Source organism: Pollicipes pollicipes, unplaced genomic scaffold, assembly GCF_011947565.3.
Source record: "Pollicipes pollicipes isolate AB1234 unplaced genomic scaffold, Ppol_2.1 Scaffold_4881;HRSCAF=5763_pilon_pilon_pilon, whole genome shotgun sequence".
Lineage (NCBI taxonomy): Eukaryota > Metazoa > Arthropoda > Thecostraca > Pollicipedomorpha > Pollicipedidae > Pollicipes > Pollicipes pollicipes.
Genome location: NW_023596576.1, coordinates 45,788,801 through 45,805,088, shown reverse-complemented (window position 1 = coordinate 45,805,088; position 16,288 = coordinate 45,788,801). Strand labels below are relative to the sequence as shown.

At 56.9% G+C, this 16,288-nt stretch overlaps 1 protein-coding gene across 1 annotated transcript; it reads left to right on the top strand.

Annotated features, from left to right (window-relative positions):
• On the top strand, positions 1–14,593 carry LOC119101443 (nuclear cap-binding protein subunit 1-like). The gene is made up of 16 exons (XM_037224781.1): positions 1–93; positions 972–1,019; positions 4,100–4,194; positions 4,411–4,596; positions 4,847–5,026; positions 5,945–6,136; positions 6,481–6,696; positions 8,327–8,427; positions 8,986–9,087; positions 9,583–9,720; positions 9,950–10,112; positions 11,076–11,399; positions 11,839–12,017; positions 12,271–12,502; positions 13,533–13,646; positions 14,081–14,593. Exons 2-16 carry the CDS (start codon positions 977–979, stop codon positions 14,192–14,194), a joined length of 2,379 nt encoding a protein of 792 aa, XP_037080676.1. The 5' UTR covers positions 1–93; positions 972–976; the 3' UTR covers positions 14,195–14,593.
• The last annotated feature ends 1,695 nt before the right edge of the window (positions 14,594–16,288 follow it).

Sequence of the window (16,288 nt, the reverse complement as noted above, 5' to 3'; positions counted from 1 at the left end):
CGTCGACCGGGTTTAGATACAGGGTGGTGTGGCGTGTTTATTAGAAAGTAGGTTGCAGTGGCTCTAGTTGTTGTTGGTGCTACTGCCGGTGAGGTATGTACCTGTCTTCACATGAAGACCTTATTTTTAGTGCATGAAGATTATGAGTTGATGTGTACCAGGTTTACGGGCATAGATGGAGAATGAGGATGCCTTGGTGGGACGGCAGCGGCCAAGTTTCACTAAAGTTGACCTTCATATAAACGTCCCTTGAATTCATCACAATCTGTTTTGCTTTTGTGTTTTGACATTGAGCTGTAATACGTGATTTAAGACTGCTTTTGCAGTATTGTAATTCCCTTAAACCTGGCTCTCTGCATGTTGAATTGGTGGTGTAACTATGTGGCCACTGAACTGACAGTGTGCTAAACTTTGAGTGCTTGGAGATTAGGGCTAGCATGCATGCCCTGAATTTTCAGATGGTACTGTTTTGTGGGACAGAACATGTCCTGTGTAACTTGTTTTGTTGGTGTGGTTGTAAGGTGAGTGCCACATTTGGTGGTGATCATAAGATATTGCAATAAATGTACAGGAGCTGTTACTTGTCATTGAGTAACAATGCTCAGTAAATGGATGGCACCAGCATCATCTGATTATACAACAAACCAGCCTTTTCATGTTGTGCTGCCTTTAAAAAGACAGGTTAATGGACAAGCACCTCAGTTTATATTTTATTGTCTGTGGTCTGGGAAGTGCCACACATGTGATATTATTGAGTTTGCCTTGCCTAGGAAGGTTTTAGTTGGTTATGTAATATGCACACTTCATGACACCCATTTTCAAATTCTGTCTGTATGATGCTGTTCCACTTGGAGGCATGACCCTGTTGTCACTGATTACCAAACTATAGCTGTTTGGCTGACCTCTGCTTGAAGTGTACTGATCTTCAAAAAATGATGAATCATTGCAACTTTTCTGATTTTCTGTTCCAGAAACGATGAGCAAATCTGTCAGGAGGAAGTATGATGATGACTTTGATGGTAAGTCAGTTTTTGGCATGGTGGCCATGGGTATTGTAAAGATCATGTATTCCCTGGACCCAAGATTGTTTTTGAAGCATTTTGTCTAAATTGGAGTAACTGCTATGGCTTGATCAGATTGAAGCATTTTTTGTTAGGTCTTGTCACCTAATGTAACATACCAACTCATTGGCAATGGCTATGAGGATGCAAATTCATTGTTAATGCCCATGAGGATGCTAACACATTCTCCTGTCCCCTGATTATATGACAGCTATGTGACAAAGATGGATCCATAAAGATAACTACATTTTGCATGCCATCTCAGCACAAGCATGTGATCCAGGGGTATCATAGACAAATGTTTGCAAATTTGGCTTGGTTAATGGCTGTCACATAGCAATATCATAGTTTTGGTGGTATTTATCATCAGTCTATGTGGCAAGAAACACATGCATCATATCACATACAGTACTGACCACAGCGAGAGTAGCATCTCCTAGATTGACAGAATAAATAATAAATAATGCATTTTACCAGTCATAACATAGCTAAATGGCCATTCAAAACTAAACTAGTTACCTTGAATCTAACTTCAGGGCTTCTGATAACCAGCTGTGCACCATTAATGCAGCAGACATGTGATATGGAACCCATTTCTGTGTGATGGGATGTGGCTCAGTACCACTTATAATGATCCAGTTTTATTGCAGAGGGAAATGCACTCCTATTGCAACTGAAGGCCTGTGGGGTGTTGCAAATCTATCATTACATCTGCATGGAGATGCTCCATTACATCCTGGCAGCAAAGTACCTTTGAATGTTGTCTGATTGCCAACATTTATGATGCCAGAGAAGAGCCTGCCACACCCATGTAAACAAAATCCCACCTGAGGCCTAGCTGTGGTGCTACCTCTACCTTTACACCTGTCAAGTGGTTTCTCATTTATTACAACATATTCCTGCTACCTCATGCCCACATATAATAACACCTTAAATGGTTGAAGTTCCACAGCCAAATGCCTACCAATGTTGAGTGAGGCCATTTGTACTACTGGAGGCTTTTCTGTCATGCAATAAATTTTAAGTAATTATATCAGCAGAAATTGTTATGAAAATCTCTAATCATGTTAGCTGATCACAAAAGCTGGTACAAGTTATCAAGTTCATGAGGCAATTTATTTTCATTGTTCATAGATGAATGAGTTACCAATTAGACTGATTCATATCACAGAATCAATGACCATAAGATCAAAATGCCTTGAGTTTTTGAACAGCTTATAGATCCCTTTAAAAAGGAATTAAAATGTTGCAAATAACTACATATGGTTATATGGTGATGTGAAATGGGACTTTCACATCAACTTTTTGAGGCAACCACTTTAGTCCTTTGTGCTGTTGACACACTGTAAAGATATGGCAGATGCAACTGGCAGTTGTATGCTCAGTTCATGTCCACTTGTGATAGATGAATTATTTGTGAAAAGATCTTTGCGAAATACCTATAATAAATAAACCTTATTTGTGAAAAGATTGATGAGCTGTGGGCTTTGGTTGCATATCCTCATTGACGACGTAATGTAGAAGCCCGTCTGCTTACTGATTTTTTCGGAAGCTACGAACTTGATGTCCTACAATAGTGGCCCAGGTACTTGCACATGTGTTATATATATATATATATATATATATATATATATATATATATATATACATATATATATATATATATATACATATATATATACATATATATATATATATATATATATATATATATATATATATACATATATATATATATATATATATATATATATACATATATATATATATATATATATATATCTGCCCTACTTCGTGCCACAGTTGGAGGCCCATGTCTCCACATTCCTGTAATGACAGCAGCTGTTGGTTTAATAGCTTATGGTCTTCTTTCTTTTCAATGTGTTTTTGGCATTTACGTTTAGCTTGTTTTTGCCGATAACCAGCATTATGTAAGCGTCCACATCTCTGCTGATGCATGGTTTTGGGGATTCCGCCTTGACTGTTCCAGAGGAATGTTCTATTATACTCTGCAGTGATGTCAGTTTGGATGAGAATGGCACACAAGTGATGTCAGTTTGGATGAGAATGGCACACAAGTGATGTCGGTTCGGATGAGAATGGTACATAAGCGATGTCAGTTCAGATGAGAATGGCACATAAGTGATGTCAGCTCAGATGAGAATGGCACATAAGTGATGTCAGTTGGGATGGGAATGGCGCACAAGTGTTGTCAATTTGGATAAGAATGGCACATGGCACCGTATCGATCGGTTCTCATTCACTGCGAAGTGACCCATGTGACGACGCGCTCACAGCGACTTCGACCCCCTTCTGATGCCCTGGCTCAGTTTTTCCCCGCCGTGAAGCGAGAGCACTCCTGTTACACTGCCTCGATGTCTCCATGCTTTCGCGCTGTTTGTTTGCCGTGAACTGGTCGAAACTGTCCAGATGCGCGCCGCCGGTGAGTGTCCCAGCATTTGACTTGGCAATGAGCTCGCGAGTGGAGGCACCGCTCCGGTAGAAGCACCCCTCGTGTATGCAAACACTGCTTGTTAACCGTGTTTGCTAGGTGCGTAGTCATTGTCAGCAGCATTTCAGAAGCAATGCCGCTTTTCATATGTCGTAACGCGCCGTTCGTTGAGTGTTCAGGAAGCTTCAAAAGTTTATACCGCACGACCACTTTAAGCACGCAGATTAGAAAATCCGCTTCTGTTACCAGCGGCGCGCTACTGTGGGCGAAGGAAATTCGTTGCTTGTCCAGCACACGGCGAGGGTGGCTTCTTCCAGGTGCATTTTACATTGGAATATTTTGCTTGAACGGATATTGCCACCAAATATATATACGCTGCTCGGTTGCCCTTGGTGATTTGTGACACTGGTGACTCAGATTCCTGCTGATTGATTGCCTCCAGTGATCCTCAGGCGAAGTTGTGCGGGAGGACGCAACGGTGCTTGAGCCCTGTCTAAATACGACTGCGTATGACGTGTTGCATGGATCAGTCGCAGTGCGTGAACAGTGTACCAGGTGCGCTGACAGCGCGCTCGCCCGCCGACAGACGACTCGAGATCAGCGAAGCGTCGCCGCCTGTCGACGGACGCCGCCGAGATCGAGGACCGGCTCGAGTCCCTGATCATCCGCGTCGGAGAAAGGGTAACTCGCTGAAAACGGTCGGCGGACCATAGCGACAAGCGATATTGCCAGTCAGCGTCTCACAGTTTGATGCGTGCCAATATCCGGTTTCGGTCTTAAGATTGTACGTTGTGTTTTTCTGTGTTTAAGGCGTTTAAGGCGCAAGCCGAAATTGACATTTTTCCTTTCCGGTCAGATTATGTAGCATGTTTTTACCACGCTGATGTTTTCTGACAGAGTACTGCGTCTTTGGAATCCAACCTGGAAGGTCTGTCATCGGTCCTGGAAAATGATCTCGTCAAGGCCAAAAACAAGATCCAAAGAATCCTGGTGGACTGCGCGTCCAAGATGCCGGAACGGTCTTCCGTTTACTCGACGCTGGTTGGCCTGCTCAACGCCAAGAACTATAATTTCGGCGGTGAGGTATGGCGTGCAGCGTTTGACCTAATATTTTTGGCACTCCTGACCTGTCGAATAACACCCCAGGTTGAAACTTGAGCTTCAGATCGGATCAACAGAAAGCCACTACCCTTCCTACGCCTCTCTACGTTGCCTCGGAGGTTGCGTGTCCCGGCCGAGCCAAGCACTGTGTATGTGCTGGAGTGTGTCTCCGCCGGCGCCGTCGCGCAGCGCGGCGCCGGCCCCGGGCTGACAGCGCTCCTGGCCGTTACAGTTCGCCGAGTCGCTGGTGCGCTGCCTGAAGGACAGCCTGAAGATCTGCGAGTGGGACAAGGCGCGCAACTGTCTGCGCTTCCTCTCCGACCTGGTCAACTGCCACGTGGTGTCGGCCTCCTCGCTGCTGGCCGTCTACGACAACTTCCTGGATGCTGCCATGGAGACGGGCGTGCCCCAGGTGAGTGGCGGCACGCCCGGGTCAGCGGCGGCACGCCCATGTCAGCTGCGGCACGCCCATGTCAGGGGCGGCAACCCCGGGTCAGCGGCGGCACGCCCATGTCAGGGGCGGCACGCCCGGGTCAGCGGCGGCACGTCCGGGTCAGTGGCGGCACGCGCATGTCAGGGGTGGCACGCCCGGTTCAGTGGCGGCACGCCCGGTTCAGCGGCGGCACGCCCGAGTCAGGGGTGGCACGCCCGTTTTAACGGCAGCAGCGCCCCGGGGTAGACGGAAGCGGTTATGTCCCAAGATGTGATCCGGGGGAGACGGGTGTTCTCCACGGGGATTTTAGGAGACAGGTGTGCCCAACGAAATCCGTAGGATACGGGTGTGCTCAGCGGGACATGTTATAGGAGACGGATTTGCTCAACGGTAATCGTAGGAGATGGTTGTGGTCAATGGGGATGTGAGCATGCAGGTACGTAGGGGGTGCAGACATTCCAAAGGGAGGGGGGGATATGGCCGTTTCTCACGGGAACGTTGGTGAGAGCACAGTATACACTCGATGTGGGCCGCCGGTAAAGACAGCTGTGTCCCTTCAGAGTCGTGGTATAAACATAAATGCCCTTAGATAAGAACTGTGCTGCTTGTTGTTGGTGGAGTGCGTGTGTTGGGGGTGGATGTGATGGATATGTGCATGATTTACCTTGTCACCCAGTACATAGACTCGTTGCCTTTCACTCTGATCCCCCTTTTGTGTCGCTTCTGGTCACTCGCCGGTGTGAGATCTGCCCTTACCATTGCGAAGCCAGCGTTGGCGCCGATGCTCGTGAACGTTGACCGCATTCGTTCGTCACGGTGACGCCGTGTCGGCGTCTCCGGCGGGCCGCCCCCGCCGCCGCCGCCGCTGAGGGCGTGGTGCCGCCACACTGCCGACAGGTGCGCACCGACTGGCTGGTGTACGCCGTGCTCACATGCCTGCCCTGGGTCGGCCGCGAGCTGTTCGAGAAGCGCGAGGCCGACCTGGACCGGCTGCTGGCCACCATCCGCACCTACCTGGACCGGCGCAGCAAGAAGCACGTGCCGGCGCTGCGCGTCTGGTCCAGCGACGACCCGCACCCACAGGAGGAGGTACGGCTGGCCGGCGTCTGCTCGTGCGGCGCGTGGCCTAGCCGACCGGCCGGCTACCACCCGTGGCCGCAGTCAGCAGGCGCGGAATGCGCGCAAGATCGTGGCTTTAGTCGGCTGTTCCTGTGTTGCATTACGGAGTCCGGAGGGCGGCCATCACTCGCTAACTGAGTCAGTTTCTCTCCCGTGCGGTGCGGCTGGGCTTGCTGCGCTCCGTGGCGAGCCCGGCCCGGCTCCAGTGCCGCTCAGCTGCGCTGTCGGTGATGCGGCGGAGACAGGCGCCGCCTGCCGTCTCTGGACGCCGCCCGCTCCATTGCTGGGCTGAGCCGGCGTCTCCGCTCTTTCAGCAACTGGACTGTCTGTGGGCGCAAATCAGCAAGTTGCGTGCGGACAGCTGGCAGGAGAAGCACATTCTGCGGCCGTACCTGGCCTTCGACTCGATCCTGTCGGAGGCGCTGCAGCACAAGCTGCCCGACATTCAGGCGCCGCTGCACCACGCCACCAACGTCTACCCCCAGCCCAAGGTCGTCTTCAGGATGTTCGACTACACAGACTGTCCGGAGGTGAGCGGACGGTGTGGGCCGGGGTCTGGGTGTGACGCTGGCGGATGGTGGACCGGAGTGGCGCAGACAGGCGACCTGGCCCCACGCGGCGAACGGTGGAACGCAGACCCTGGCTCGGCAGCGCTGCAGGGTAGCTAGCACGCGCCAGGGTCCCGGCGCGATGGCTCGCGAGTTTGTGAGTAACAGTTGTGTCGGTTCAAGTTATGAGAATCGCATCAGGTAAAAGGCCGTTAGCAGCCTGCTGATTGTAGCAGGGAAACCATGGCAGGACGGCCGGTATGGGCTGCGGCAAGTCTGGCCGTCGATATCTTCGTCGCTGTAGATCAAATATATTTTTACCGGGCGGCGCCGGCCGCTGAGCCATTCCCTCCATAATTTGGTGAGGACGTTTGTTACGTGATCCGTGCTCGTAACGTCCCCCACTGCCGAGGCGTGACCGAGCCAGTCACGTGACCGCCGGACAGCTTTCGTGGGCTGGAAGAGCAGGGTTGGCATTGGCAGTCGCGCGGCATGTGACTGTGGGCAGAGCTGCGTGACTGCCGGTGTCGGTGGCAGCTGCGTGACTGCAGGTGTCGGTGGCAGCTGCGTGACTGCCGGTGTCGGTGGCAGCTGCGTGACTGCAGGTGTCGGTGGCAGCTGCGTGACTGCAGGTGTCGGTGGCAGCTGCGTGACTGCAGGTGTCGGTGGCAGCTGCGTGACTGCAGGTGTCGGTGGCAGCTGCGTGACTGCCGGTGTCGGTGGCAGCTGCGTGACTGCAGGTGTCGGTGGCAGCTGCGTGACTGCAGGTGTCGGTGGCAGCTGGGTGACTGCCGGTGTCGGTGGCAGCTGCGTGACTGCAGGTGTCGGTGGCAGCTGCGTGACTGCAGGTGTCGGTGGCAGCTGCGTGACTGCAGGTGTCGGTGGCAGCTGCGTGACTGCAGGTGTCGGTGGCAGCTGGGTGACTGCCGGTGTCGGTGGCAGCTGCGTGACTGCAGGTGTCGGTGGCAGCTGCGTGACTGCAGGTGTCGGTGGCAGCTGCGTGGCTGCCGGTGTCGGTGGCAGCTGCGTGACTGCAGGTGTCGGTGGCGGCTGTGTGACTGCCGGTGTCGCTGGCAGCTGCGTGACTGCAGGTGTCGGTGGCAGCTGTGTGACTGCCGGTGTCGATGGCAGCTGCGTGACTGCAGGTGTCGGTGGCAGCTGTGTGACTGCCGGTGTCGGTGGCAGCTGTGTGCCGTGTGGCTGCTGGTATTAGCGGCAACCGTATGTGGCGTATCCTGCGCCGCTGCCCGACTGACAGTCGTGTCCTGTGCCGTTGTCCCGACTGGCGGCCGTGTCCGGTGCCGCTGTCCCGACTGATGGCCGTGTCCGGTGCCGCTGCCCCGACTGACGGCCGTGTCCGTTGCCGCTGCCCGACTGACGGCCGTGTCGGGTGCCGCTGCCCGACTGATGGCCGTGTCCGACGCTGCCCGACTGACGGTCGTGTCCGGTGCCGCTGCCCGACTGACGGCCGTGTCCGGTGCCGCTGCCCCGACTGACGGCCGTGTCCTGTGCCGTTGCCCCGACTGACGGCCGTGTCCGGTGCCGCTGCCCGACTGACGGCCGTGCCCGGTGCCGCTGCCCCGACTGACGGCCGTGTCCGGCGCTGCGGCAGAGCGGCCCGATTCTGCCCGGCGCACACAGCATCGAGCGCTACCTCATCGAAGAGCACATCCACCACATCCTGGAGGTGCACCACAATGACCGCAAGGAGTGGTGAGTGGAGCCTGGGATCAGCCGTCCCTCCGACGTCCGGCTGGCGGCGCTGGAGCTGGGCCAGGCTGGCGTGGTGGCTCGCTCCACTATTCCGTCACGTAGGAGCTCCGCGTTGGCGTTGGCCGCGTGGCGTGTTGTTTTGTGTCGCGGGCTTCGATGCACGTAGCCTAATTGGTTTAGGGCGAAACATTCGCGTCATGCAATTATACGGTGCTGCCCGACAGGTAGCTGGCAGGCTTCCATTCAGGGGCTTCAGGGAATTGTGTGTGCTAGTTACGAAATGACTGCGCCGGCAGCAAAATCACGGGGTGATTTTGTGTGGTGGAAACGCCTCTGGCACGGAACTGGAGGTCTCGGTTATGGCAGGTTATGAAAGATACGGCTTGGTGGGTAGGCTTGCAGCTTCTTCCGGTTGGCCAGGTTTACAGTTTCCGTCGCATTATATTCAAAAGACGATAGCTTATGACGGTGCACACAGCCAGTCGACATGTCCGCCGCGGGAGGTTGATGGTCGCAGAACAGCGACTAGCCGTTAACTTGGTGTGAACGTCGCCGCAGCTCGGCGCAGCTGCTCAACTTCCCGCACAAGACCAAGATACCGCTCGACTACATGATCGTGGAGGTGGTGTTCGCCGAGCTGTTCCAGATGCCGTCGCCCAGGTACGTGCGCTGCGATGTGCCCAGCTGCCGCCGGCCGGGTACGTGAGCTGCTGCAGTTGGCCGACCGTCACGTATCGGGCACGGGTGTATTACTTTCACCATCCAGCCGTCGTCATCCAGGCACGTGTGTTGGTTGCTGCCCGGCCCCTCCCCCCAAGACGAATGTATGCCGCTGTTGCCGAAGTCCTACCGCTATGGTACGTATGCTGCAATAGCTTCGTGGCCGCTGTCTCAGAGTATTTGTCCACAGTGAACCACGTTTAAGATTGCGTCCGTGCTGCTGTTGAGCGCGTCACCACGTTGTGCTGGACAGTGCGCTGCGCCGCGCCGCGCCGGCGTTTGGCGCGAGTAACGCCTGGCCTGCGGCGGATTCGTTCCCTGCTTGTCTCTGGCTCCTCTGCCGACCGGCCACCGGCGGCGGACGGCAGCAGCCGCCCCGGGCGGTGGCCTGGGCGCCCCCGCTGACGGCCGGTATGTGTGTGTGTCTGCGAGCAGGTTCCTCGAGATCAACTACGGCTGCATCCTGATCGAGCTGTGCAAGCTGCAGCCGAGCACCATCCCGCAGGTGCTGGCCCAAGCCACCGAGATCCTGTTCGAGCGCATCGACACCATGAACGTATCGGCGTTCCAGAGGTAACGGCGACAGTCATGGCGTCGGCGCCGTCACGCATGGCCGGAGCCGCTGGAGACGTGATGTCTGGCCGTGCCGCCGCTGTTGCGTGTGGTTTGGAAGCGTGTAACACATTTATGTTGTTTCCCGCGAAGCTCTTCGGATCTAACGTAGTGCCTGGCTCTGCAGTCCTCCTTCGCACCACAGCGGTTCCCTGTGCCGGTGTTGAATGCTGCGGACGCCGGCCGGCAGGTTCGTCACCTGGTTCAGCTACCATCTGAGCAACTTCCACTTCCGCTGGTCGTGGGCCGACTGGGCCGACTGCCTGACGCTGGACCCGGAGCACCCCAAGCCCAAGTTCGTGCGCGAGACATTCGAGAAGTCGCTCCGGCTCAGCTATCACCAGCGGGTCCAGGTGGGCAGACCGGGCGCTGGGCTGGGCTGGGCCCTGCTGGGCTTGGCTGGGCTGGGCTGGGCTGGGCCAGGCCAGGCCAGGCCAGGATGGGTTGGGTTGGGTAAGATCTTGGGTTGGGATGGGCTGTGCTGTGCTGTGCTGCGCTGCGCTGCGCTGCGCTGCGCTGCGCTGCGCTGCGCTGCGCTGTGCTGGGCTGGGCTGGGCTGGGCTGGGCTGGGCTGGGCTGGGCTGGGCTGGGCTGGGCTGGGCTGGGCTGGGCTGGGCTGGGCTGGGCTGGGCTGGGCTGGGCTGGGCTGGGCTGGGCTGGGCTGGGCTAGGCTAGGCTAGGCTGTGCTGCGCTGGGCTGGGGCGGGCTGAGTGGGGCTGGGCTGGGCTGGGCTGGGCTGGGCCCTGCTGTACTGGGCTGGGCTGGGCTGGGCCAGGATGGGTTGGGTTGGGTAAGAGATTGGGTTGGGCTGGGCCGGGCTGGGCTGGGCCAGGGTGGGTTGGGTTGGGTAAGATATTGGGTTGGGCTGGGCTGGGTGGGGCCGGGCTAGGATGGGTTGGGTTGGGTAAGATATTGGGTTGGGCTGATCTCGGGCCGAGATTGGAGCTAGGCCAGTGGCCGGCTTAGCCGCTGTGCGCTGTCCTGTGACATCCGTGACAGCTGCAGCTGGGGTGACGACCATGCAGTGCCTGTGTCTTGGGATACGACACGTTCGTCGGAACATTTTTTTCGCTTCCTAAACAACGACGTTGAACGTTATTGGCTTCAAGCTGCCAGTTGGCGTTCTGCTGTCCGTGTTTCGTCCCAAGCTGTCAGCTAGCCTCGGGCTAGCGGACCTCGCACTCGCTCTGCCCGTGTGGCCCGACCGCATCTAGACTACCAGACGTGTCTGCTGTGACGTGCGGTGGCAGTCTGCTGCGCGCGCCGCCGTGACGGGAACGCCCGGTCACGCCCTCCCCCCCTCCCCGCCTCCTCAGGAGATGGCCGGTCAGGAGTTCGCGGCGTTGGTACCGCTGGAGCCCAAGCCACGCTTCCGGTACGGCGAGGAGGGCGCCGCCTCGCTGGCCGGCACCATGGTGGCGCACCAGCTGATAACGGCCATCAAGGAGCGCTGCACACCCGAGGAGGCCATCCGACTGCTGAAGGAGATGCCCAACCCGCTAAAGGCCGGAGACGACGACGCCGAGCCCACGCACAACCCGCTCAAGATCGAGGTCTTCACCGAGACGCTCATCTACGTCGGCTCCAAGAGCTTCTCGCACGCGTTCGCGGCCATCGCCAAGTTCCGCTACGTGTTTAAGGTGGGTACTCCCCGCCCGGGGCGGTCGCGCCGCTCGCTGGCATGTCGCCACGTTGCTGGACGGTGAGTCGGCGCGCCAGTGACAGCCCTTGCGGGATGAACGGGGGAGTTGGTGCTGTGAATGGTTTCGGGGCGAATCTGGACCTTAGTGGAGTTCGGACGTTAGGATGACGTGGAACGTCGCTTGCTACTGTGTACCAAGTGCCTGGTGGCGATTTGTAGAGCTATACTTCGGATCACTTGATCGCAGAGTTGATCCACAATGATGGGAATGGAGTGTGCTGAGCACATCGGCCCTGGAGAGATCCGTGTGTCGTGACGTACATGGACCACTGCCTGGCGTCCGCGCCCGCTGGGATGGCGGCCGCGCGGCGCGGCGCACGTGGTCGCATTGGTGGGACCGACGACTCCCGCTCACACGCGCCGGCGTCCGCCGCCAGGTGCTGGCCGAGACGGAGGAGGCGCAGATCTGCGTCCTGCGCAGCTTGTACGAGGTGTGGAAGAACCACCCGCAGATGATGTGCGTGCTGGTGGACAAGATGCTGAAGACGCAGATCGTCGAGTGCTCGGCGGTCGCCAATTGGATCTTCTCGCGCGAGATGAACGCCGTGTTCCTCAAGTGAGTGTTCTGTCGGGCGGCTGGACAGACCGCGCCACTTTCGCGCTGGCCGTTGCTTTCGTGCGCGCGCTTCAGCTTGATTTTGCAAAAATGCGACGGTTATGAATGGAGCTGATCGAGACGAATGACAGTGTTTGGTATGCGGTGGTTTGGGCCACCGTCGTGGATGTCGTCCGGGTACGTCGTCTTGGCCGGCCGGTGCCCGCGCAAGGTCCGGACGCGATCTGTCATAACCGGCCGCCGCCGCCGCCAGGTCCTACGTCTGGGAGATCCTCAACCTGACCATCCGCAAGATGAGCCAGCACGTGCACAAGCTGACGGTGGAGGCGGCCGAGGCGCGGGCGCGCCTGCACCGGGACTCGGAGGACAGCGACAGCGACGAGGAGCGGCGCGACCGGCCCAGCGACGAGCAGGTGGAGCGCATGGAGGAGCGGCTCGAACAGGCCCAGTCCGACCAGAAGACGCTCTTCCTCATCATCTTCCAGGTGAGCTGAGGGCCAGGCGAGGCCGCCAGGCGCGAGACGCGCCGGCCCGCGGCGCCGTGTCGGAGGTAATCACTAGTTATTTGGAAAATGTCAGTGCATCAGTAGTCTTCTCCGCGCGGATCCTCTTTGATCGATTTATCACCGCAGTGAGGAAAGTGCGGTAACGTGGGTGTTATTTTCTGGAAACCCGTTTTGGTCATCACACCGTCGTGCGATTGTGCAGGAATACCCAAATCGTAGTTGTGCTATACCATCGTCATCTGGTGCTAGAGAACATCATGCATCAAACATTGCAATTGCTCTTGCTATCAAATTTGATCTATCGCATCACTGTTGTGGGCGCGGCGGGCGCCCACGAATCAAAATCGATCCAAAGGTGTTGCAGGCTGGAGCTTGCTCGTGACGGGTGCCCCATTATTGACTGCGTGCGGGACGGGGAGGGCTGAGCCTTAATGATCGCCGCTGGAATCAGCCACCGGAGCCTGATTATCGTCAGCCGTGACAGGCGCATTGCCTCAGAGCCGATACACGCCAGCGCGGTGAACCACAGCCAGAAACGGACTAGCGATCGAAAACTCAAGCTTAAAGTCGAAAATAGACGCGATCACCGCCGCGTAACTGAGGGATAATTTAATAATGAACTAGCAGTTAAGCAATTTGATAACAACTGGTTTAATAAAACTGAGGGCAGATAATTAATTTCACTGGAAAAGGAAGCAGTTTGATAACAACTGGTTTAACAAAAGTGAGGCAAATAATTAATTTCACTGGAAAAGGAAAGTGGCAATTGGGAACGAATGTATTAGGTTTCACCTTCGGCCCCAATCGACAAATGTAGTGGGTCGTAGGTGGTGATAAGTGGATAATTCTGGTTTCACTTTGGGACCAAGTCTGAAATTTTATGAGAACGGCCCTGGCCGGCCAGACAGAACTGTGAGAGCCCCCGGGGCGTCGGAGCCTAGGCGCGGCCTCTGTACGCCCCCTGCCCCCCCCCCCCCTCCCTGAGGTGACGCATCGGCCCGGTCGGCAGCGGTTCATCATGATCCTGTCGGAGCACCTGGTGCGCTCTGACACAGACGGCAGGGACTTCCGCACCCACTGGTGGAAGTGGACCTTTGGCCGACTCCAGCAGATCTTCATGCAGGTAGGCTATCCCCCCCCCCCCTTTGCCCCCGCCCCCACCCCTCCCCCTTAGGCGCCTGGCATGCAACGACGAGGGATGGTTATCAGGAGCCGCGGGTTAGTTCTTGGTGCGGGCTGCTGTTTGATATAGTGTCATGCGATCTGCAGACGCCTAGCAACGCATCACTCCGGTTACGTGTCCATGGCTGTGTTCACTTAGCTACGTTCCTCCCACCACGTCCCTCTAAAGGCATGCCCCCGGTGACGCGCTCCCCCCTCCCCCCTGCGCGCCCCTGGGGTTTCTGACGGCGACCCTCTCCCCGCGTGTCTCCGACCGCCGCCGCCTGACCGCGTGCCCCCGGTGAGGCCCCGGTGACGCCCCCAGGGCCTCTGACGGCGACCCTCTCCTCGCGTGTCTCCGACCGCCGCCGCCTGACCGCGTGCTTTCGTCGGCAGCACAACGAGCAGGTGCACAAGTACAGCCAGACGCTGGAGACGCTTCTGTTCACCCAGGACCTGGACCCGCACGTGTTGGACGCCTTCCACCAGTTCCTGGCGCTGCGTGCCTGAGCCGGGCCCGCCCAGTGTTCCCCGACTCCTCAACGGCTGGCGGCCGGCGGCCGGCCCCTGCGGCAGGCTACCGCCGCGCCCTCTGCCCGACAGGCGGCGCTGGCGTCGTGACGCGATGATGCGCACGCGCGCGGCGGCGGGCTCCGGTCCGAGACCAGTGGCGTTGTGAGGTCACGGTGTGACCCCGCCTGCGGACCGCTGCGGCGAGACGGCCAGCCGGCCCATGTCGTGCTGTGAACACGGACGTCCAGCCCCGGCTGGGCCGCTTCATCGCTGTGCATTGGTGGACATTCGGTGTGTTCTTTTCAAATAGAGTTCACGGAGGTCGACGTGCTTTGGAGGACGGCGATTGCCGAATTGCCACTGCGCGCGTTATATTGGCTATGATTGGTAACTGGTCCGACAAGATGCACGGACTCGTCGCCGACCGTTACCAACCGATTTGTGGTCAAGCGGTACCTTCGTTTTACATTCTGCTCTTTGAATGTTTCGTACTTTGGGCATTTTGTACTTTGGATGCTCCGTACTTTCGGCATTCTGTACTTTGACCATCGTGCAAACTGCCCTCGTTGCAACCAATGATATGGGAAGCAAGGTGCGTGTGACGGGTCGTGTCTCGAGGCATGCCTTAGCACAGCTGGGCGGTTGATAATGTTCGCCAGACCGGGCTATGGTGAGTCGCCACGCAGGCTGCCCGCTCGCCGCTGTAGAGCGGCGCCTTGCCAGCAAGCCGACGGTACGCCGCCAATCGATCCTCGAGCTGTTTGTCCTTTCCGAGATACATCCGGCTTCAAACTGGTCTGTTCACCGACGCAGGCAGCTCAGCGGGCACGTCCCACGGGGTTTTAATAGGGGTGTCGGTAGTGTACTGGTTAACGCGTCTGCGATAGCCACTGCACGTCTGGGAAACCAGAGGTACGGGGTTCGATTCCCCGCGGTGCCCGTCCTTCCTGCCAGGGTGAGAGGGAGGCGACGCCATATAGCCTTAGCAGCCGAGCGCATCGTAAAGCCCCAATGAAACGACACGGGGGTTTGAATAAGTGTTTGGTTTGATGCGCATCGTACTGTTCTGGTGAGCAGCTGGCAGGTTTTCTGTGGCATTCTGAGACGGCACAGCTGCCTGGCTGTCCGAACTGGAACTACTCGGCGTTAATTCTTTAAAACGAGACGCAGGCGCAAGTGACCGATGCCTTTTACACGCCCCGCAATGTCAATCCGGAACGGTGGGCAGCTGCCGGATGTCCAGCCACAAACAGCAACCATGATTTGAGGCCTGCTGATCTGATGTTCGAACATGAGGCCGTGCTCTCGGCGTCACTCAGGGCCGTCAGACGGTGTCCCACGGGTGCCCGCTCTGTGTACCTCCTGCGCTAGTCCGACGGGACCGCAGACCTCTTGCGCCCGTCGGCACGCATCAGGCTGGCGAAACGGTCCGGCGGCGGGGCGCCTGGCTCTTTGTACTGGGCTGCCCCAGACGAGCGCGTGTTGTCATTGGGACATGACGATGCCCTCGGCTACTGAGGTTTTATGACGTCGCCCGTCTCACCTTGGCGGGAAGAGCGGGCACCGCGGGGAATCGAACACCGTACCTCAGGTGTACCAGACGCACAGCTTAGCCACAGCGCTATCGGTATCCAGCACCCTTCTGGACAGGTCTGGGCTGTCTGGGTCAGTCGCCCCGGGGTATAACCATCCCCGTAACTCGGCTGGCGTCGCGCCCCACATGTGACGATCGCGGAAGAAAGCGCGCTGGCGTCCCAGAAGCGGTGCTTGCGTGCTTGTTGAAGGTCAAGCAGCAACTTACCAAGGTCAGTCTGACGCAGGGCGGCTGTGCGTATGACTGCATGCACGTCAGAGATCCTTCGATACTAATTGGCAGGAAAATCAGACCCAAATTGCTCGTCATTCGTCTCGTGTCGCGATGCATGATTGGTTCGTGATTCATGATTCTCGCAACCATGATTCCAATGTGCACCTTGAAGCAGCTAGACACACTAATGTCTAAGGCTGGAAAAATCCATGTCTGTTCATGTGAGAACAGTTGTAATTCCTTGTCCATGCCGGTGGGATGACCTCCGCCACATTTCTGCGTGT

Bases quoted from the DNA above. Each gene is read 5' to 3' on its own strand.
- LOC119101443 (XM_037224781.1), top strand. From the start codon at position 977: ATGAGCAAATCTGTCAGGAGGAAGTATGATGATGACTTTGATG. The intron at 4,597-4,846 runs GTATGGCGTGCA...TGGCCGTTACAG, and splicing joins ACTATAATTTCGGCGGTGAG to TTCGCCGAGTCGCTGGTGCG. The intron at 9,721-9,949 runs GTAACGGCGACA...GCCGGCCGGCAG, and splicing joins AACGTATCGGCGTTCCAGAG to GTTCGTCACCTGGTTCAGCT.